This window comes from Camelina sativa, chromosome 7 (genome assembly GCF_030686135.1).
Source record: "Camelina sativa cultivar CO46 ecotype springtype chromosome 7, ASM3068613v1".
In the NCBI taxonomy this organism is placed as follows: domain Eukaryota; kingdom Viridiplantae; phylum Streptophyta; class Magnoliopsida; order Brassicales; family Brassicaceae; genus Camelina; species Camelina sativa.
Window position 1 is genome coordinate 20278192 of NC_141886.1, and position 19991 is coordinate 20298182.

The 19991-nt window shown below is 34.4% G+C and overlaps 2 protein-coding genes, 1 long non-coding RNA gene and 1 pseudogene across 4 annotated transcripts; 1 reads left to right on the plus strand and 3 right to left on the minus strand.

Annotated features, from left to right (window-relative positions):
• Nucleotides 1–1993: 1993 nt before the first annotated feature.
• LOC104704717 (GDSL esterase/lipase At5g03610 pseudogene) lies at nucleotides 1994–2760 on the minus strand (annotated as a pseudogene). The gene is made up of 2 exons (XR_015561994.1): nucleotides 2400–2760; nucleotides 1994–2312 (listed from the first exon to the last, which is right to left on the minus strand). The product of XR_015561994.1 is annotated as a GDSL esterase/lipase At5g03610 pseudogene (transcript).
• A 2105-nt stretch (nucleotides 2761–4865) lies between these two features.
• LOC104701392 (uncharacterized) lies at nucleotides 4866–8561 on the plus strand. The gene is made up of 4 exons (XM_010417069.2): nucleotides 4866–5489; nucleotides 5599–7387; nucleotides 7468–7683; nucleotides 7872–8561. Exons 2-4 carry the CDS (start codon nucleotides 7145–7147, stop codon nucleotides 8190–8192), a joined length of 780 nt encoding a protein of 259 aa, XP_010415371.1. The 5' UTR covers nucleotides 4866–5489; nucleotides 5599–7144; the 3' UTR covers nucleotides 8193–8561.
• A 3604-nt stretch (nucleotides 8562–12165) lies between these two features.
• On the minus strand, nucleotides 12166–12988 carry LOC147941496 (uncharacterized). The gene is made up of 2 exons (XR_015560780.1): nucleotides 12603–12988; nucleotides 12166–12398 (listed from the first exon to the last, which is right to left on the minus strand). It is a non-coding gene; the product is annotated as an uncharacterized LOC147941496 (long non-coding RNA).
• Nucleotides 12989–17482: 4494 nt separating this feature from the next.
• On the minus strand, nucleotides 17483–19291 carry LOC147941497 (uncharacterized). The gene has a single exon (XM_087458539.1). It carries the CDS (start codon nucleotides 19289–19291, stop codon nucleotides 17483–17485), a length of 1809 nt encoding a protein of 602 aa, XP_087314665.1.
• Between the last annotated feature and the right edge of the window lie 700 nt (nucleotides 19292–19991).

A 19991-nucleotide genomic window follows, 5' to 3' on the forward strand; every position in this document is an offset into this window, starting at 1 on the left:
CTTCTTGTTCCAACCATCATCTTTAGCCATTCAACAAGATTCACCTGCCAGCCAATACACAGACCGATTCATGAATACTCCCCTCTTAAAAACTTGAATATCTGAAACGAGAGCAGAAGCAATCAAATTCGCTGGTGGTGGGATTGGAGCGAAGGAGTGGGGAAGAGCTAGAGGACGTGAAGAGGTGAGACCTGCTTCAGTTGTGATTTCCCAGAAAATACAGTTTTTTTTTGTTCTTCTAAAATTCTGTAAAATTCTACCTTAAAGGGTATGATTCTGAGGGAGAGTATTCAACTAAAAAACAAACCAAAATCTCCTAGAATTATTCAAAGTACCAGTTTTTGAAAAGGTTGTGATATTTTGAATAACACTAGATTTCAAGTAAGTTTTATGAATCTTGATTGAATAACAAGGGATTGTATATTATTTTAAATGATTTTACATAAATCTAAGTTGAATAACATAGGATTTTAAAATTTTTTTAAAAATCATCAATTGAAGAACAAGTAATTTTAAGAATACTCTATAATCTTCTAAAATACAAGTTTAATACCCCTCTCTAGTCTATTTAGTAATTTTGGTGATTTAACCAATAAATGTTTGAGATAAATATATGAAACCAAATGTTTAAGATAAATTAACGGAATAGAAAACAAGTAAACAATTTGGTTTTGGTTGGTACACTCATGTTTAGTCGTAAGCTGTGACGAAACTACTTTAAGATATTAGTATTACTCAACTCTTTCCAACAATACGGGATATAAAAGAACGTATAACCCAATAGTTAAATCTTTTTTTTTTTTTTTTTTCAAAAATCTTGCCCGAGAATCATATATTATATAGTTTCTGAATAATAAAATGATGTATATGGAGAAGTAGTAGGTTGGAGAAAGTACCTTCATGACGATTGTTTCTGAATAATAAAATGATGTCCATAATGACTGTATTACCTACCTTAAGAATCCTTTTAAAGCTCTTTTTTTTTTTAATTGAACACATCCAACATGTATGTGATTCACATGCATTAATTGTAAGAGCAGTGAACACAAAATTTAATGATCTGATATCCTTCCCTAAGTAGTATAAATATAAAGCGTTAAGTAGAAATAGAGTGTAATACAAAAGAGAGTTTTATTTCTATCTTCTTATTTTCTTAAGGTTTACACTTTTTTATTCTTAATTAACACACACAATACACACAGATTGAGGCACAAAGTGAAGATGTATTGGTTTGTCTGAACTAATGTGTCTGTGATTCAAGACGTGATACAGGATTGTTGTTGTTTTATGTGCCTGAGAAGTTTCTAGAAGGTTTGAGAAGGCAATATTGAAGGACGGTTTGAGGATGAATTGAAGAGGAAAACTACTATTTCTTTGGTTAATTAAATTGGAGTTTTACAAGGAAAAGGAAAATAGCAAAAAGGAAAAAGACTTTTTCTTATGAAATTTGAAAATCTTCTCCTATTGTGATTAGGAAGTCTTGATGGATATATAAGGAGGTGTTGGGCAGGTCCTAGAGAGGCAAGAGAGCTAAGAGATAAAGATAATAATCCTAGATAGCTTGCTCATTGTGTGCGGCTTAGTTTCGCGGTTTGGTGCTTGTGTTGTTCAAGCTTCTTTGTTCGTCGGTGTGGCGTTTGTGTGAAGGTTGCTCCAGAGACTTGGAGATCTGAAGTCTAGGTTCGGGGGAAGTTTAGCCCAAGGTTAGGTTATCTTGGTTTAAATCTAGGCTTGGTGTGAGTTTAGTTAAGGATAGAGATTTATCCTTAAGATTTCATGTTATAGAACGGAGCGGTGAATTAAGAGGGTTGTGCTTGATTTACGCGTTTGCGAATAGGTTGTATTTGCTTTCTTGTTCTAGTGAAATCGAAATCTGGACATGGTCCCAGGGAGTAGGAAAAACCGAACCTCGTTAACAAAGCTCTTGTGTTATTTACTTTCTGCACTTTATTATTTGCACCTCATCCGCATTTACACAAAGCCCTAGCCAGCACAAACAAAAGAAGTTATACTCAAAACACGGAGAGATAACAACTACAACACAAGAAAACACACTGAATTACATAAGAACACATTTAGGTTTCTCGATCACAATAAGTACTGGATTTACGCTTTAATCAGAGTTGCGGTTAGGTTTTTGCCTAATACCGCGTAAACCGATTTCCATCCTTCTTGAATAGGGTGAAGTCCATCCCAGAAGAAAGTAGATGTAGGATCATCGCATAAGGTATAATTCTTCACACCTTTCTCGTCCACAACACCACAAACGCCTCCGCAACACTCTTTCAACGGAGTTTCAAACCTCGTAATCCCTACATTTCCATAAACCAATCACACAAAAAGTCTTGAAAATATGGGTTTTATATGTATAATGATGTTGTTTTAGTACTCTTCTTTACCTGGAGTCTCTCCTTTATTCTTCAAGACGGTCAAGAAGGCGTTGTAGTAATCAATAACCATGAAAGTTGAATGCTCGGTTTCCTTGTTAAGCTTAGCCACTACTGTCTGCAATAAGTTGTTGTGAATGATCACCGCCAAGTTTACAAGTTTTTTGCAATCAGCGAAAGATGAGCCTTTCGAGACAACGGGGAGGCACCCTAGTGGATGCAATAATGGTATTGCTATCTTTTTCACTCCCAATGCATGGATTCGCCTTAAATTCACCTCGGCTTGATTGATGACTTGCTTCATGTATGCTATAAAGCCCTGCAATAAAGGATCAAGTAAACTCTCTTTCTCATATATATTCATATAAGGCATATTGGCCTGACTGGAATGAGTAGTCTAAGACTAAGAGCTAACTAAATGTCGAAATCTGATTTCTAGAACTATGCAAGTTAGTCATAAAATGTTTAGACCGAATACACACTTTCTCCATTTCCTAAAATCTATGTTTTTTGCTTTAAAGTTTTGTTTTATATAGATAATAATTTGTTTAAAAAAAATTATAAGGTAAAATTATTTGATATCTCAATATATAAAATTATGATAGCTAATGATCATATTTATATGATTATGATTTTGAAAAATAATACAATTTAAAAGATATTTATATATTGAACTTTGTTACTATCATATTAAATTATATTTTTGCGTAACAAAAGAAGTGTATATACAAAGAAAAACTTACAGGTTTTGTGCCATTTCCGGCAATGTAAGTTATGGGGAGTAGACATTGCCGATAAGCTTTTCGAAAAGACTGATCTGATAGGTCATGTTGAGATTTGAATTTATAGTCTCGAAGACTTCGGTTCCGCCATATGCAAAATTCATTCCGTACTCTAACCGTTCATGTCCCGCATAATCTTTCCAGAGGTAAGGAATTGGGGATTTAAACCCCAACAGTTTGGCTGCACCCAACCACCAACACAATTATATTTTTATAAACATGTGTTTCGAAACAAATAATTAAGCAATGTCAACAAGCAGTTTATTTTATATTTGTAATTAAGGAAATAAATTTTAAGTAAATTTTATTTTAACATGTAAGTATGTACATGTATCTGCGATTTGAAGTTGGGTTGGCTATTACATAACATACAGATAGATGTTTAACGCAGATAGAATATGTTAAATTCATTAAATTAATATGACAATATAACAATTTTTCTACGACTAACTTAATTGGCAACTTCAATTTTATAATTCAAATCCCTGTTTTAAAAATCCCCGCCTAGCACTGATTACGCCCCGTAAAATCGCTAGGTCTATCCTCTCTGCCTCGATTAATGACTAATCCCCGCCTAGCTTCGATTATTCAATTATGTTCGTCTTTGATTATAACATGTCTACTCCGATTATTTTCCGCTTAATTTTGTATATACCGATTATTTTTGAAGTCAAATATAATTCAGATATATATATTTTTGTTATTTAGACATTTGAATTACGAGTTTATGATGTTTTACAATAACTAATGTACAAAATTTTAATGAAAAACATAAAATTTTCTTTTAAAATTATGTTTTTATGTGTTTACCGTAATTTTAAAGACAATACTATAGTTTTATATTTTATTTTAACATAAACAGAATTATTCATATATTTAATACTATATATTTGTATTTTATTATTAATTTAATAGAATAACCCTAAAACTAGTCCCCGATTAATTCCGTTTAATCTATGAATTTTTTGCTAGGCGCTAGGCCCACTCCGATCGCCCGACTAGCGCCTAGCGATTTCTAAAACAGGGCTTCAAATGTATAAATGGTGATCTTTCACAATGTCCCTCACTAAGAGGTTGAAGTGGATTCCTCACTAAATTTATAGTCTCCATCAAGTTTATGGTGAACTCATTCATAATGTTTTAGAAACGGCCATCTGAAAAATGGCCGGAGGGTTTGCGTGGGAATGTGATGCCATAAGCACTAATAAATACCAGGCATATTGTTACGGAAAACTGCTACAAAGCCATTTATAACAAATATTGGCTACACGTAGTTACTAATTAGTCACCAATTTTTAGATAGTTTATTTTGTGACAAGTTTGTGAGTTTTCGTCTAAAGACAATTACAAACAGATACAACTTAAATTTGTAGCTAATTTACTACAAAATAGGAGACAAAACATTTAGTAGCACTTGACTAAGCCTAACAAATTGTAGTTTAATATTATTATAAAAAATGAAATTGTTTATCTACAAATTTTGTTGTAACAAAAAACACTAATTTTGTCGTTTTTGATTTGTAGCAAATAATATCTACAAAATTAATTGTAGCAATAACGCGACAAGGTAAACTGTAGCTAATAGTAGTGGCCATAGTGTCGAACCGTATTGTGAGTAATAGTGGGCATGAGATATTGTTTTTTTTTGCGACAGTGTAGTGGACTGTCTTATCCTTTACTAGAGCCATCACCATTCATTTCCAACTCGCACCGATCATTTGCAAGTTGGTTTGATTTCTGAATTATATAAGTGTTGCTTTGCTTCTTCTAAGAAATCACAAATGCATGATCTCTTTTATACTCCCAAACACTTTCTCTCTTATATACTCTTTCATTTTACTTCTTTCCCTCCACATAAACTTCCATATCCAAATTTTCTAGGTTGAATTTTCAAATTTCAATAAAAATATTTTGGTGTTCTTGTTGTGATGTCTACTTCAAATAATAATATTGAAGTTGAACGAAGATGGATGTATAGGCGTATGGATCCATATCAGCCGAAAGTATCTGCAGAATATGAAGTTGGGTTGGAAAGATTTTTAAATTTTGCTTCTCAGCGCTTATATGAGGGGGGGGGGGGGGGAGAATTTGGTGTCCATACTCACAGTGAGCTTCTTCGCACAAACATTGTGCACAAACATTTATATATCAAAGGTTTTCAACCCAACTACTATGTTTGGACGACACATGGAGAAACGTTCCAGCCTCAATACCAATATGAAGCTCGCAATGAAAATTTTGATTACAATACATATCAAACAGTGGAGACGGAATGGAATTCTAATGCATACATGGGAGACATGTATGAGTCACAAACAAGGTATTTAATTTTAAATAAGTTAATTATTATGTCTTTAAAATAATGATTATATATATATATATATTTACCAACCAAGTAATAATATAATTATTTGTTTTATTTGTATTAGTGATGGCCATTTCACCGAAAGTGGTGAACAATCTGGTGAACCAGTTGGACATGATAATGCTTGGGAACTCCCTAAACTTGGAGGCTGCAAGTTTTTTCAACCGTTTAAACATGGCAAGTGAACCTCTTTATGATAATTGCGTGGAAGGGTTGTCAAAATTCTCCTTAGCTGCTGATGTGATGCACATTAAGACGACCCACAATCTAGCTGAAACTTGTGTTGATGATGTGTCACACTTGATTCATAATATTTTACCTAAAGGTAATGTTGCTTCCGAAAGCTATTATGAAACAGAGAAGTTGATGCGTACATTGAGTATGCCTTACCATAGAATTGATATATGTCAAAATAATTGCATGATTTATTGGGGTGACCCTGATGAAAATTTAATCGTATGCAAATTTTGTGAGCATCCAAGGTACAAACCACATAAGACGTCTAGAAAGGATTCCTCTACTAGAAAACGTACTCCATACAAGAGGATGTTTTATCTACCATTAGCTTATAGATTAAAAAGATTGTATTTATCTGAGAAAACAGCAGCATATATGAGTTGGCATGCTAAACACACATGCCATGATGGTAAGATGGAACATCCTTCAGATGGTAAGGCGTGGAAACATTTTCAGGAGCTTTATCCTGAGTTTGCATCTAATAGTAGGAATGTTTAACTAGGACTTTGTACAGATGGATTTAACCCATTCGGTTCAGCCGGTGGTAATTATTCGCTGTGACCTATTATTCTAACTCCATATAATCTCCCGCCAGATATGTGCATGAAAAGAGAATATCTATATCTTAGCATTTTAGTACCATGGCGAAATCATCCAAAATGGAGTTTGGATATATTCTTGAGACCGTTGATTGAAGAATTGCAGGAACTATGGGAATTTGGCGTAGAAGCATTTGATGTTTCTGTGAAGCAGAATTTAAATCTCAAATCAGTGTTAATGTGGACGATAAGTGATTTTTCGGCATTGGGGATGTTATCTGGATGGACTACTCATGGAAGATTATCGTGTCCGTATTGTATGGAGGACACAAATGCTTTTCAGTTAAAGCATGGTCGCAAATCAAGTTGGTTTGATTGTCATCGGAGGTTTTTGCCAGGAGCTCATGGGTTTCGTCAAAATAGAAGATCTTTTCGAAAGAATAAGGTTGTCTTGAAGTCAGCTCCATATATTCGCTCGGGGGACGAAATCTTAAATGATCAGTTGGAAGACATTTATGGATTGAAGAAAACAGTCGAATGTGGTGGCAACTGTCATGTAAACTCCAAGATCGAAGGATATGGCGAAACACATCATTGGCATAAGCATAGTATTTTTTGGGAGCTGCCATACTAGAGGACACATCTTCTTTGCCATTGTCTTGATGTTATGCATATCGAGAAGAACTTTTTTGATAACATAATTAACACATTGCTAAATGTGGCAGGAAAGACAAAAGATATGCTAAATTCACGGAAAGATCTACTTAACATCCTTGTCTACTTTTGCAGCAAAGTTTCTACTGGGATGATGCATATGGCGGAGAAGTGTACCATATGTGGTATCATGTTCTTGCTGGACGCCTTAGAGACATGATCTCAAAGGCCAAAGTTTCTGGCAATAAGCCAGAATGGATCAGTGGGGACATATGGGAGTTAATGGTAGAGTATTGGGGCACTGACGCAGCTCGAAAAAGGAGCAAGATAGCATCGGATAACCATTTGTCTTGCCGTGATGGGTTTGGTCCTCATGCTCACACTTCTGGTTCACGTTCGTACGACCAGCTCCGAGAGTTAATTGTAATTTTTTTTAAGTTTTCCGCAATAATTATAGATCGAAGTTATAATGTAGCAGTTTAACCAGTTCCTTTAATTTGTAGCGACGCAAAGAAGGGATTGAGCCTTCCATGCTTCGTAATCTGAGAGAGACTCACCGCAAAGCTGATGGGACATATGTGAATGATAAGGCCAAGTCGATAGAAGAAGAGATACAAAGAGAGATTGATGCATTATCTCAAACCTCGGATGGCGCCTCACAAGGAGATTCTGATGGCACAGGTTTGACTCGACTTGATGAGGATGAGCTGTTCTATAAGGTAACATCAATCTCAGATTATAATTTACTACTTTTGTTGTCTGCAGTTAACACTTCGGCCTAACACTTATTAAGTAGTTCATGGAAGATATGTTAGTAACTAGTTTCGATTGCAGTGATGTTATTAACTAGTTTCGATCACATTGATGTTTATGTACACATATATCCTAACAATACTATATTATCTAGGTGGTACCTTCTCAGAATGGGAGGATCTTTGGTCTCGGGGGCCAAAACTACATACGTGAGCGTGGAGAAAGCTCAGCTGGTGCAGTTTCAAGAATCTCTCTTGAACGCCAACTGACTTCTCTTCAAGAGACACTGGCATCTGTGGTTGAGTTTATGAAACAATATATGCCAGAAGGGTCTGCAAGCACTTTCCCCTCGACTCAGCCAACTTCTGCAACTGGTGCGTCGGTGACCAGCCCAACTCAAGGCAACAACATGGAGAACCGAGATGCCAATCTTGATCCTCCGACTGACCCTTCGGAAATGGCTGATGACGTCTAGTACAATCATCCCACCAATGTCCCTGATGCTACTCATGAGCAAGAAGACAATGACGATGAGGAGCTTGTCGGCGGTGCACTCTTCTAAAGAACTATGTTCTCCCACCTTTCTCTACTCCCTTGCTCTAATTAAAACTCTGTTTTTTGTTATGTATAACTCTGTTTTTTTGTTAAAAACTCTGTTTTTTTGTTAAAAACTCTGTTTTTTGTTAAAAACTCTGTTTTTTGTTAAAAACTCTGTTTTTTGTATAACTCTGTTCTTTGTTAAAAACTCTGTTTTTTGTTATGTATGAATGTTCAAAAGCTCTGTCTTTTGTCTGAATGTTTGAATGGGAGCTTATGTATGAATCGGAGCTTTTGTTTGGCCCTACTTTTCCAAACTTCATCCACAAGGCAACCATTTCCCAGGATATTATTTCACTTTTAATTTTATACTGAAAGTTGTAGCAAATTCTGGGTTTTCAAGCATTGAAAGATGTTAATGTTTTCGTCCTTTCTTCGTAACATTTTGTCCCTATTACTCACCCTATTTTACGACACTAATTGTTGCTATATTGTTACGACCAAGCATTTAGTACTTGTAGAAAATCTAAGACAAGATACATTGTAGCTAATAGAAGCTTATATCTTACAAATTTTCGTAGCTACTAGAAACAACTCTGTTACGGCGGAGACGTTACAAATTGTCATTAAGAAGCCACAAGTGTAGCGTTGCAATTAGTAACAAGTGTACGACAAGTACCAATGTAGCTAACTGTGTCAAATATACCACAAGTTTTATGTGGGTTCTTGTAGCAAATTGTTACATTTTTAAAACACGATTTATGTAACAAATAGCTACATTAGTAGGTCACAAATAGTAGCAATTTGCCACATTTATGATAGTTGCTAATTTGTAGCAAATTGTTACACTTAGTGATGATCGAAAATTTTGCTACACCCAAATAGTTACTAATTTAATTAGACACAAAACTGTAACAAATAATTACTTGCTACGGAAATCATGTAATTCTTCCAAATTTTTTCGTAACTATATGCCTCGTTTTTACTAGTGAAGGGACTTCCCATGAGGGAGCTTCATGCATCTTAATGTTCTCGGTATCGACGTAAGAATCTCCAAACACGAACAGCTTCGTTGGACCTTGCAACTGCTGATGATGAGGAAGCTTGTTTGAACTTTCAACTCCACTGATGTCTGATGTCTCCTGCCAAAATAAATGGATAAAGAACAAATTGTAACTTCTAAAAATATGCATATGAATTTTAGGGAATCCATACTAATTAATGAAAGTATGCAAGATAATTGTGAATTACCAAAGAGGAGATAAGAGAACAAGACCGGTAATAGTAGTAGACGAAGAGTTTTAGCATGGAATCCATTTCAGAACACACGTTTTTTTCTTTCTTCTATTAAAGAGAGAATATTGTTGAGGAGATGAGTACTCCCTCCGTTTCAAAATATAGGATGTTTTAGTGAAAACACGCGTATTAAGAAATAGTTACTTTTAAAAAGTTTAACCAATCATAAACAAGTCTGCATAATATAAAATATAAATTTAATCTAAAAGTTGCATAGGAAGTTGGAAACATCCTATATTATGAAACAAAAATATTTCTCTAAACATCTTATATTATGAAACGGAGAGAATATAAGAATGGAACTTAGAGAATGGAATCCATTTCAGAACACACGTTTTTTTCTTTTTTTTTATTAAAGAGGGAATATTGTTGAGGAGATGAGTATAAGAATGGAACTTATAGAACTGAGAGTGTGCACTTATTTATAATGGGATTTTAATGAAATTAACTCTCAAGTTTTGGCTGATTTATATAAAAACAATATAACAGTTTAAAAATCGCTGTTGTAATTTAAATTTATCATTCGTTTTTGTGCTTATTTTCAGATGCATTTCCATACATGACTTTTTCATTTTCATTGTTTTACGCAACATCTAATACAATATCTTAGCTAAATTGAGTCAACGTTTCAGATTCTAAATTGATTGCATCAAATTTCTAATATTTTTTTTAAACAAACAAACACACTGACATTGGTTTTAATAAATCAAAAATACAATGGCAGTCATTTAGGGTTCTCACTAGTCATGGGAATTTAGGAATTTGGTTCGGTTTAGTTCGGTATTTTTGGGTATTTCGGTATAGAGTTTAGTATCCATTAAATTATTTTAGAATTTTGGTTTGGATTAGATTATGTTCCAAATATGTTGGTTCGTTGTATTATAAACCAAAATTTTTTGGGTACATTGCGTATTTTGGATATTTTTGAAATTTTAAATACTTTTTTGATATTTTTGGATATTTTTTTTTGTTATTACAGTTCGGTTCATTTAGTTTTGTTTCGGTGATGCGGGTAATTTGGTTATTTGGTACTTTTGTATTATTTGGTATAAAATAACTAATATTTTTGGGTATATAATTGTATTCGGTTCCATTCTGGTGCCCAAAATATTGTGGTTTGGTATCTCTTTTTTATTAATTACAATCCCATTTATAAACTTTACCATATCAGATTCTTTTTCAAGTTTAATATAACTAAAGCTAAAAAATTATTTATTATTAAAAAATAAATCCTAATGATTCACATCACTTTTTTATATGTCAAAAAAGGAATGGTCCAAAATTTAGTTATTAATAAAATAACAATAAACAAGTGATTAACGCTGTCAAGATTATAAAATCGCAAAAATGATTCTACCAACCTACATATATGTATTAAATAAAATTGAAATAAAATAAAATTCTTATACAAAATCCATGTGTCGGTAGTCAAAACTAAATTTGTTCACTGATAGTTCACAAACTATTATGTATCAACAAGCAAAATAGTTAACACAATGATGGTTATGATATTTATTGAATCATATTTAAAAAAAAATATCAAAATTATGTGTCACTGGTTATATTAATTATAAATACTAGTTTAAATAATCATTTATTCAATATCGAAAATCTGGACTTAACTTTGATTTTACATTATATTAGATTTGAATTGATTTGAAAATATATTTTACTCAAGAATAGAGACGTTTGAATCTTTAGTCACACTCACACACGTTATTTTGAATAAATTTGCACAAAAGAATAAATAAGCATTTATTTTCCAAAATGCATGTGTCTACGTAAAGAAACCTTTTCAATAAAAAAGAGCAAAAGAGAGACAAAGGATTGTAGTACTGTAGTCTCTCGACACGAAACATAGCTAACATGACTTTATCATGTATGTTAATAAAAATACAAAAAATAGTAATATTGGAAATAATAATAATAATAATAATATTAATCTAAAAAAAATCAAATTGATGACAATAATGATGAAGTCTTTAAAATCTAAGACTAACACTTTTTTATTTGATCATTTCAAAAAGAAACAATCAAAACTATGTGTTAATAAGTCTGTGATATATAAATACTAGCTAGTTAAAATCATCATTTACTCAATGTCAAAAACTTAGGCATAGATGTGATTTCATATTGGATTTAAAAATGTATATTACTTAAAATTAGAGAGGTTGAAATTCTTAGTCACACCATGTTTTTAAAAAAAATGATTAACAATAAAAGAATATCTAAGCATGTTTTATTTTCCAAAATGCATGTGTCTACGTAGAGAAGCTATTACAATAAAAAGAACAAAAGAGATACAAATGAAGAAAACGTAAGCATTTTTTTATTTTCCAAAATATAATTTATATAGTGTAGTCTCCCGGTACACAGCACACGGGCAAAAATGTCTTTATCATCTATAATAAAAAACCTCACATATAATTAAACCAGCAGAGATAAAAACCTCACATATAGTTATAAAAAGTATCCCGCAGAACCTAATAATTCTTATTATCAATCTAAACAAACCAATTGATGACAACAATGATGAAATATTACAACTCAAGACCAACAGAGATAACATGCCAATCAGTAGAAAGAAACAAACCATAAATATACAGAGAGTTAAATTGAGAGCTTAAAGATTTATTTTTTATTTTTATTTTTATATGATATATTTATATTTTAGGATATTTACAGAAAAAGGCTTTGTTCTAACAAAAATTTGAGTTTGGGGACGATTGCCCGAACTCTCGAGAAAAAGCATTTTTTTACAATTTTACCCTTCTGCTCTGTATCTCTTTCTTGCTTCTTCTCTCGACTAACACACCATCACGAAACACACCAACATCATCTTAGAAATCTGACAAATTCAATGAATTTAATAAATTATGTTTCGTATGAAGAAAACTAAATTCTAAGGGGATAATGTATAGAGAACCCAAGGGCTTCAATTATAAACACAAATTGAACTAAAACTTTCAATTTATCTACAAATTTTATGATTAACAAATCATGAATAAAAATTGTCAAAAAAAAAAAATCATGAATAAAATTAGTAGGTAACTGGAAGTCAAAGAGGACGAATCGTTGTGGGAAAACACGAGATCTCTTTTGCCGGATGAAGCTTTTCATCACTGGAGTTCAGATCTGCGACGGGATCCAACAGCCTGAGATTCTAAAGCTTTATAGCCGACAAAGATTCAGAAAAAGGTTTTTTTTAACCATGGCTAGCGGTCGGGAAGATGCAGCTGTCGAAGCGTAGAATTGAAAATCTGAAAAAAAAAAAAACTGGTTCACGGCATCGAGAAACAGAAAGAAGAGATGAAGAGAGATTTTAAGATTATGTGAAATAGGGACAGTTTCGTTATTTCAATTGAATTAAAATACCTACTTCCCTAAGTCCGGACAGAATGACCTGATTCAATAAGAATTCTAGAATAAAGTCCATATTCTGTAATTATTCCTTATGTTTTACCATAAAGATTATTTTGATGTTTGACCTTAGAGTCTCATTTGTATGATTTTCAAATCCATTTGATTTTAAAATTTTAGAAAATTTTCTAAATTCATTAAACTCTATGAACTGATTAGTCGACAATCTAGGTGTTAGAAACTATGGAGTATAATTTAGCCTGAGACTCCTACATTTTTTCCTTTTTTTCTGGAGACCAATTTCTATTAAAAGAATTTTTTTTAATAATGGTATGATAAAAAATAGTATTATTGGAGAAGATTAGTATATAACTCTTCTTTTCTTGAGAAAGGGGTTACAATGAATAAAGCATGAGAAAAAGAGTCGTAACAAGCTTTCTCAAAGCTAGAGTTTTTGGCTTTTAGCCCATTAATCTAAATATTATACTAAAAGAAAATTATAAGCTCAAAAAATGCATTTATTTAGTGTGTTTTTCGGCAGCCCTTTACTTTGTGTATTATTTGAACAAATATTTATGTTTATAATCCAAACATAGTTATTTAAGAGGCCTTTTATTACTTAACTTTGCTGATATATCTATAATGTATTTCTGTAAAAAGAAAAATCTTTGACGTTAATACTTATTTTTATTTATGTATTGAAATAAAAAGAGAGTTTGAAAAATACTCATTTTCCAATACCACTTTCAAACATGCTCTTTCTCTCAAACCTTATCAAAGATGTCAATACAAATCTGGGATCTAAACCAAAACGTGTGTATCTTTTGTGTATGTGTGTAATATTTTATAAATATATAAATATCTTATAAATATTAGTTGTGGAGCTAGAAAAATATTTTGTATGGGACACAATATATTTATCTTTATAAAGTTGTTTTAATACATGATCTAATTATTATATGGATATGTAAAAAAAATTATAGTTAATTAACATTTCAATAAAGCATGCCGACAAAAAACACAAAATTAGAAGAAAATGTACATAATTTTTGGTAAACTATTTATAGAATAAATAAATAATGAAAGGAAAAATACACCATGTAAAAGTGTACATAAACAAAAATTATAAATTTAGTGTGGGATACGTGGCATACTCTTTTTAAAGCCTACACGGCTACACCTGCCTCTGATAAACACCTATAAATACTTCGTAAAATATTATAAAATAGCGTATAGAACCTTATGAAAAATTGCACAGTAGGTTGTTTGGAAAAAAATTAGGTTTGCTTGAGTTTATAAGGAAAAGGTACTCATCTCTAACATGAAAGAAAATACTAAACAAAACAGTAGTTACTGTTTTATTGCCCATCTTATTGTATGTCTTGTTTTATTGCCCTTATATATCATTTAACAAATCACAACTACAACTCACTTTTTCTTTCTTTTTTTTTAAAAAAAAACTGCAACTCATAATTTTTGGTGGTTTGCTTTGATGAAAGGGATAAACAAAATCTCTCTTGGACTTTGGGTTATGACAAAATCTAAAAATTATAAGGAGATCCTGGAATAAATCTTCCCATAGGCTTTAATGTAGCTCTTGTGGCCAAACGAAGTTGGAGACTACTGCGAAATCTATAATCTCTACTAGCAAAAGTATATAAAGCTAAATAAAATTTTATATTTGTTTATCAAAAAACAAAAGCCTATGAAGCTAAAAATTATCCTAGCTAGACTCCATAAAAGCAGAAATGGACATTCTAACCATTTTTGGATAAGCATATTAATACAAAGTAATAATTAATTTTCCAAGGGACAAAATAGCTAGTTTGGAATGAAAAACAAATAAAAGTATAGAACGGATGTGGTCACTGACAACCAACTTATTCATCAAGACTCACACAAGATATGGAGCTGCTAATATGGCCAACTTAAAAGTCATGTGACATTTGTAGAAACCGAAAATATAATACAAGTGCTTAATAAGAATAACTCTCTTATTAATTTTAAAGAAAATATTCAAAATCTTAAGCTCTAAAACTCCTAAGTTTTGCCACAAGCTAACACCTCCTTTTATAGAGAAAACACATAACCAAAACCTAATTGGATAACTTCCAAAATATAATTTAGATCCTCCTAAATATAATTGACCTTATCTTATGTATATTTAGATTCTCTTAAACACACAAGGCCTTATCTCTTAGATGCTTGTACTACAAGCTTACAACAACATTCTCCCTCCTAAGCTTGTGACCATCCTCACTCACATCAATCACTCCCATTAGAGTTCTCATCTCTTTAAACTTCATTCTCCCAAGGACCTTAGTCAGAATATCAGCCTTCTGCTCACTCCTAGGAACATGCTCAACACTCACCAGCTCTTTTTCGACACACTCACGAATAAAGTGAAAACGAGTGTGGATGTGCTTGCTACGACCGTGGAACATCGGGTTCTTGGTCAGTGCAATCGTTGACCTGTTGTCAACCCGGATAATCACCCTCTCACTCTTCTCACCGGTTACTTCTTCAAGGAGTTCCTGCAGCCATATCGCTTGTTTGGCAGCTTCAGTAGCGGCCATAAACTCTGCCTCACAAGAAGATAGAGCTACAATCTCTTGTTTTTGTGAACACCAAGTAATTAGTGAATCACCAAAGTAAAACATATGCCATGTGGTACTTTTACCATCGTCCAAGTCCACACTGTAAGAGCTATCACTGTAACCTACAAAGCACGCCTTGTTCGTACGTTCGTAGAATAGACCAAAAGAACATGTCCCTCGAAGGTACCTGAGAACCTGCTTCAAACTTGCTCCATGCGACTCTTTAGGCTCCCGCATGTACTTGCTTAAAATTCGAACATTGTAAGCAAGATCCGGTCGTGTGTGCAGCAGGTATCGAAGACATCCTATGCTTTTGCGATACTCGAGTCCTGCAACGGCTTTCTCACCTTGTGACTTAGACAGCTTTAAGTTCATATCCATCAGAACTTGTGTAGAATTGCATTCACTCATCCCAGTCTCTTCCAAGATTCTAAGCGCATACCTCTCTTGTTTCAGGACAATCCCGTTTCCAACTGTTTCACCTCAATCCCAAGATAGTATATGAGTAATCCGAGATCACTCATCTCAAATTTAGCAGACATCTTCTGTTTAAACTCACAAATTGCAGACTGAGAGGAGCCTGTAACAAGCAAATCATCTACATAAACAACCACTATAAGAAGCTCTCCATCTCCATTTTGAAACTTCATTTCTGTGAGAGTCATATGCAGCTTTGCATTCCATGCTCTAGGAGCTTGCTTTAAGCCATAGAGAGCCTTATGCAACTTGTATACTTTCCTCTCACTTCCCTTGACCACAAAACCATCTGGTTGTCCAACAAACACTTCCTCCTTCAGCTCACCGTTCAGAAAGGCTGTCTTAACATCCAAATGGTGTATCTCCCAACCGTATGAAGCTGAGTGACTTATGATGAATCTAATTGTCTCCATGCGAGCTACAGGTGCAAAAACCTCATCATAGTCAATCCCATACCTTTGAACATATCCTTTTGCTACCAATCTAGCCTTGTACTTGTTTATGCTTCCATCTGAGTTTCTTTTTATCTTGAACACCCACTTCAAACCAATCGGCTTAACACCAGATGGTAAATCAACTAGACTCCAAGTTCTGTTCTTCTCAATTGATGCAAGTTCATCTTCACACGCCATTATCCATACTTCTGACTTAGACGCTTCATTGAAATCCCAGGGTTCTTCGTTAATAGACAGCAAAAGACGCTCCAGCTCTTCATCCTCAGTGACATAATCATCCAGATACTTTGGTTTTGCTCGAAGTCTAGCAGGTCTATTCACCGATGACTGCTGCTGTTCCTCATTACCATCATTATCTTCTTCACCAGTATCCTCTTGTTCACCAAGAACATTGTCAGACTCTGTTTCTGGAATTCTCGGGTTACCATCCTCTTCTTCTGTTGCGTGCTCGATCAGTCGAACACCCCTGTTCCCAAAAGAACCTGATGAGCTAGAAAAACTCAGAGAACTACCAAGTTCCTCTGTTTCGATCCTTTTCCAGCTCCATCATTTGTTTTCATCAAAACGGACATCTCGACTCAAAACAATACGGTTACTCGATGGATCGAGCAAACGATAGGCTTTTGAGCCAGGCTCAGTTCCCAGGTGCACTAAGACTCTCGACCTATCATCCAATTTTTTCCTTCCCACTGCTTCTGATCTTGCGAATGCGATACAACCAAACGTCCTGAGGTGATCAGGATTTGGTTTCGTTCCTCTCAGCATCTCGTAAGGAGTCTTCTCTACAAGAGACCTGGTTACAATTTTGTTAATCAAATACGTCGAGTGCCTCACAGCTTCACCCCACAAATAATTTGGCAACTCCATATGTTTTAAGATGCTTCTCGACATTTCCATGAGTGTTCTGTTTCTCCTTTCAACGACCCCGTTTTGTTGAGGAGAATATGGAGCTGTCAACTGTCTCATGATTCCATTCTTCTCACAATAAGAGTAGAAGTCAGCTGAGGTAAACTCCCCTCCTCTATCAGTTCTGAGTGTTTTGATCACACACTTCGTTTCTTGCTCAACAATCGCTTTAAACTTCTTGAACTTATCAAGTGTTCACTTTTTTCTCTCATAAGAACCGTCCACATATAACGCGAGTAGTCATCTACAGTCACGAAAACATATATTTTATGGGCTGGTGTTGCAGGTGTGATCGGTCCACAGATATCACCATATATCAATCCGAGAGGATGTGTAGCTCTGTAGGATGTCGCACGTGGGAATGGATCCCTGGTTTGTTTTCCAAGCAAACATGACACACATGTTTGTCTTTCTACTTTGATGTTAGGTATGCCAGTTACCAAATCTTTGTCAATCATCAGCTTCATCGTATCAGTATTGACATGCTCCAGTCTCGCATGCCAAGTAGAGGATTGGTTTGTAGAGACTAGTTGCAGACACTTAATGTTCTCTACTTCCAACAGAACTTTGTATAAACGATTCTTGGACCTCCCTGTCGTGACAAGTAGTTTACCAAACTTGTCATAGAGTATTAACTTGTCTTCTTTCATCCGTATCTCACACCCTGCTTTCATGGCTTGGCCTAGACTCACAATGTTACTTTTCAAATCCGGTATGTAGTAGACATTGTGCAACATTTTCTTCTCACCATTCTCAAATACGAACCGTAGGGAGCCTTTTCCCTTGATATCAACCCGAGAATCATCTCCAAATCTCACCTTACCTGTCACTTCCTCACACAGATCATAAAAGAAACTTTTAACACCACTCATTTGGTTACTTGCTCCATTATCCAAGTACCATATATTAGTGTTGTCAGTACTAGTCTCAAAACTGATTGGTTTCACTTTATCTTCTTGAAGATACACTACTTCGTTCATCATCAGCTCATCAGTAATGTGTGTCTCCTCGTCCTTTTTCTCAACTATCTCCTGCAGTTTGAGTAACCTATCAGGGCAGTCCGAGGCATAGTGACCTTGTTTATCACACCGAAAACAGGTGATATGTGACAAGTCCTGTTCTTTATCTTTGTCCTTTTGTTGGAAGCTAAACCTGCTGCGTCCTCCTCTTCCTCTGGAAGAGGGACCTCCTCGTCCCCGACCTCTATAGCTTCCAAAAGAATTTGAATTAGCAAACATGAGCTTGCCTTGATCATCATCCTGTTCTAACTCTTCTTCACCAATTCTCTCTTCATAAGCCTTAAGCCGACCTACGATGTTTTCAAAACTTGTCTTATTCAAGTCAAGTACCTGCTCGAGAGAAGCCATAATATGAATGAACTTTATACGAGGAAGACTTGACAGGAATTTCTTGACGATCATAGGTTCTGCTAGCTCGTTACCCAAAGATGCTGATTTTGGTGAAATTGCAGACAGTTTCTCAACAAATTCATCAATCCTCTCAGTTTTTTTCATCTTCAACCGGTCGAACTCAGCCATCAAAGTTTGAAGTCTTGCCTCTTTAACCATGTCCGCTCCTATATGTCTTGATCTTATAGCTTCCCATATTTCTTTAGCAGTCTCTAAAGCTCCAACCTGGAGAGTAAGAGCTTCAGGGATAGATTGTATGATTAGAGTGATTGCCAGATCGTTCTTCGTCTCATCAATGTTTCCTTTTTCGATCAGGTCCCATGATTTGTGAACTCTGAGTAGGATCCTCATCTTCATCGACCATACGGTGTAGTTGCTCGAGTTCAACATAGGACACTTTATGGAGGAAGATCCTCCATCTGTCGTTGGTAACGATCCTGAGGTTGATGATGAACTTGTCTTTTCTTCTTGACTTGTCGTCAAGCTTTTGTCTTCTCCTCCTCCTTCCATCAAAGCTTTTACGTCTTCTCCTGCCATTGATTAAGCTCTGATACCACGTGTAGAAACCGAAAATATAACACAAGTGCTTAATAAGAATAACTCTCTTATTAATCTTAAGGAAAATACTCAAAACGTTAAGCTCTAAAATTCCTAAGTTGTGCCACAAGCTAGCACCTCCTTTTATAGAGAAAACACAAAACCAAAACCCAATTGGATAACTCCCAAAATATAATTTAGATCCTCCTAAATATAATTGACCTTATCTCATGTATATTTAGATTCTCCTAAACACACAAGGCCTTATCTCTTAGATGCTTGTACTACAAGCTTACAACAACAACATTTTCATACCAGGAACCTTTAATATTAATATACAGTTACTTAGGATTTGAAGACATATTTAGGTTATCATTGTTTCAAAGCCATTCAAATTCTCCATACCATAATGTTTACCAAAATGTTTACAGATTGGTCGAGCATTCTTCATGATTCTCCGCGTTGCAACAAAGGAATTCAAGAGGAAGCTTGTAGTTTAACCAAATTGTCAACTATGTGGAGAACATGAAGAAAGCATCCATCACCTCCCCTTGCAATGTCGACTGCATAAAGGAAATAAGAAAGATTGCCAACTTGTCCATCAACCGTCACCTAGCTCTTCTGTTTTTTCATGATACTCAATAATATATGTTTCTTTTATTGAGCTTAACAAGCATTGTCTCTTTCTTTTCATTGGATG

Bases quoted from the DNA above. Each gene is read 5' to 3' on its own strand.
- LOC104701392 (XM_010417069.2), top strand. From the start codon at position 7,145: ATGTGGTATCATGTTCTTGCTGGACGCCTTAGAGACATGATCTCAAAG. The intron at 7,388-7,467 runs GTAATTTTTTTT...TTTAATTTGTAG, and splicing joins ACCAGCTCCGAGAGTTAATT to CGACGCAAAGAAGGGATTGA. The intron at 7,684-7,871 runs GTAACATCAATC...TATATTATCTAG, and splicing joins AGGATGAGCTGTTCTATAAG to GTGGTACCTTCTCAGAATGG.
- LOC147941497 (XM_087458539.1), bottom strand. From the start codon at position 19,291: ATGGCAGGAGAAGACGTAAAAGCTTTGATGGAAGGAGGAGGAGAAGAC.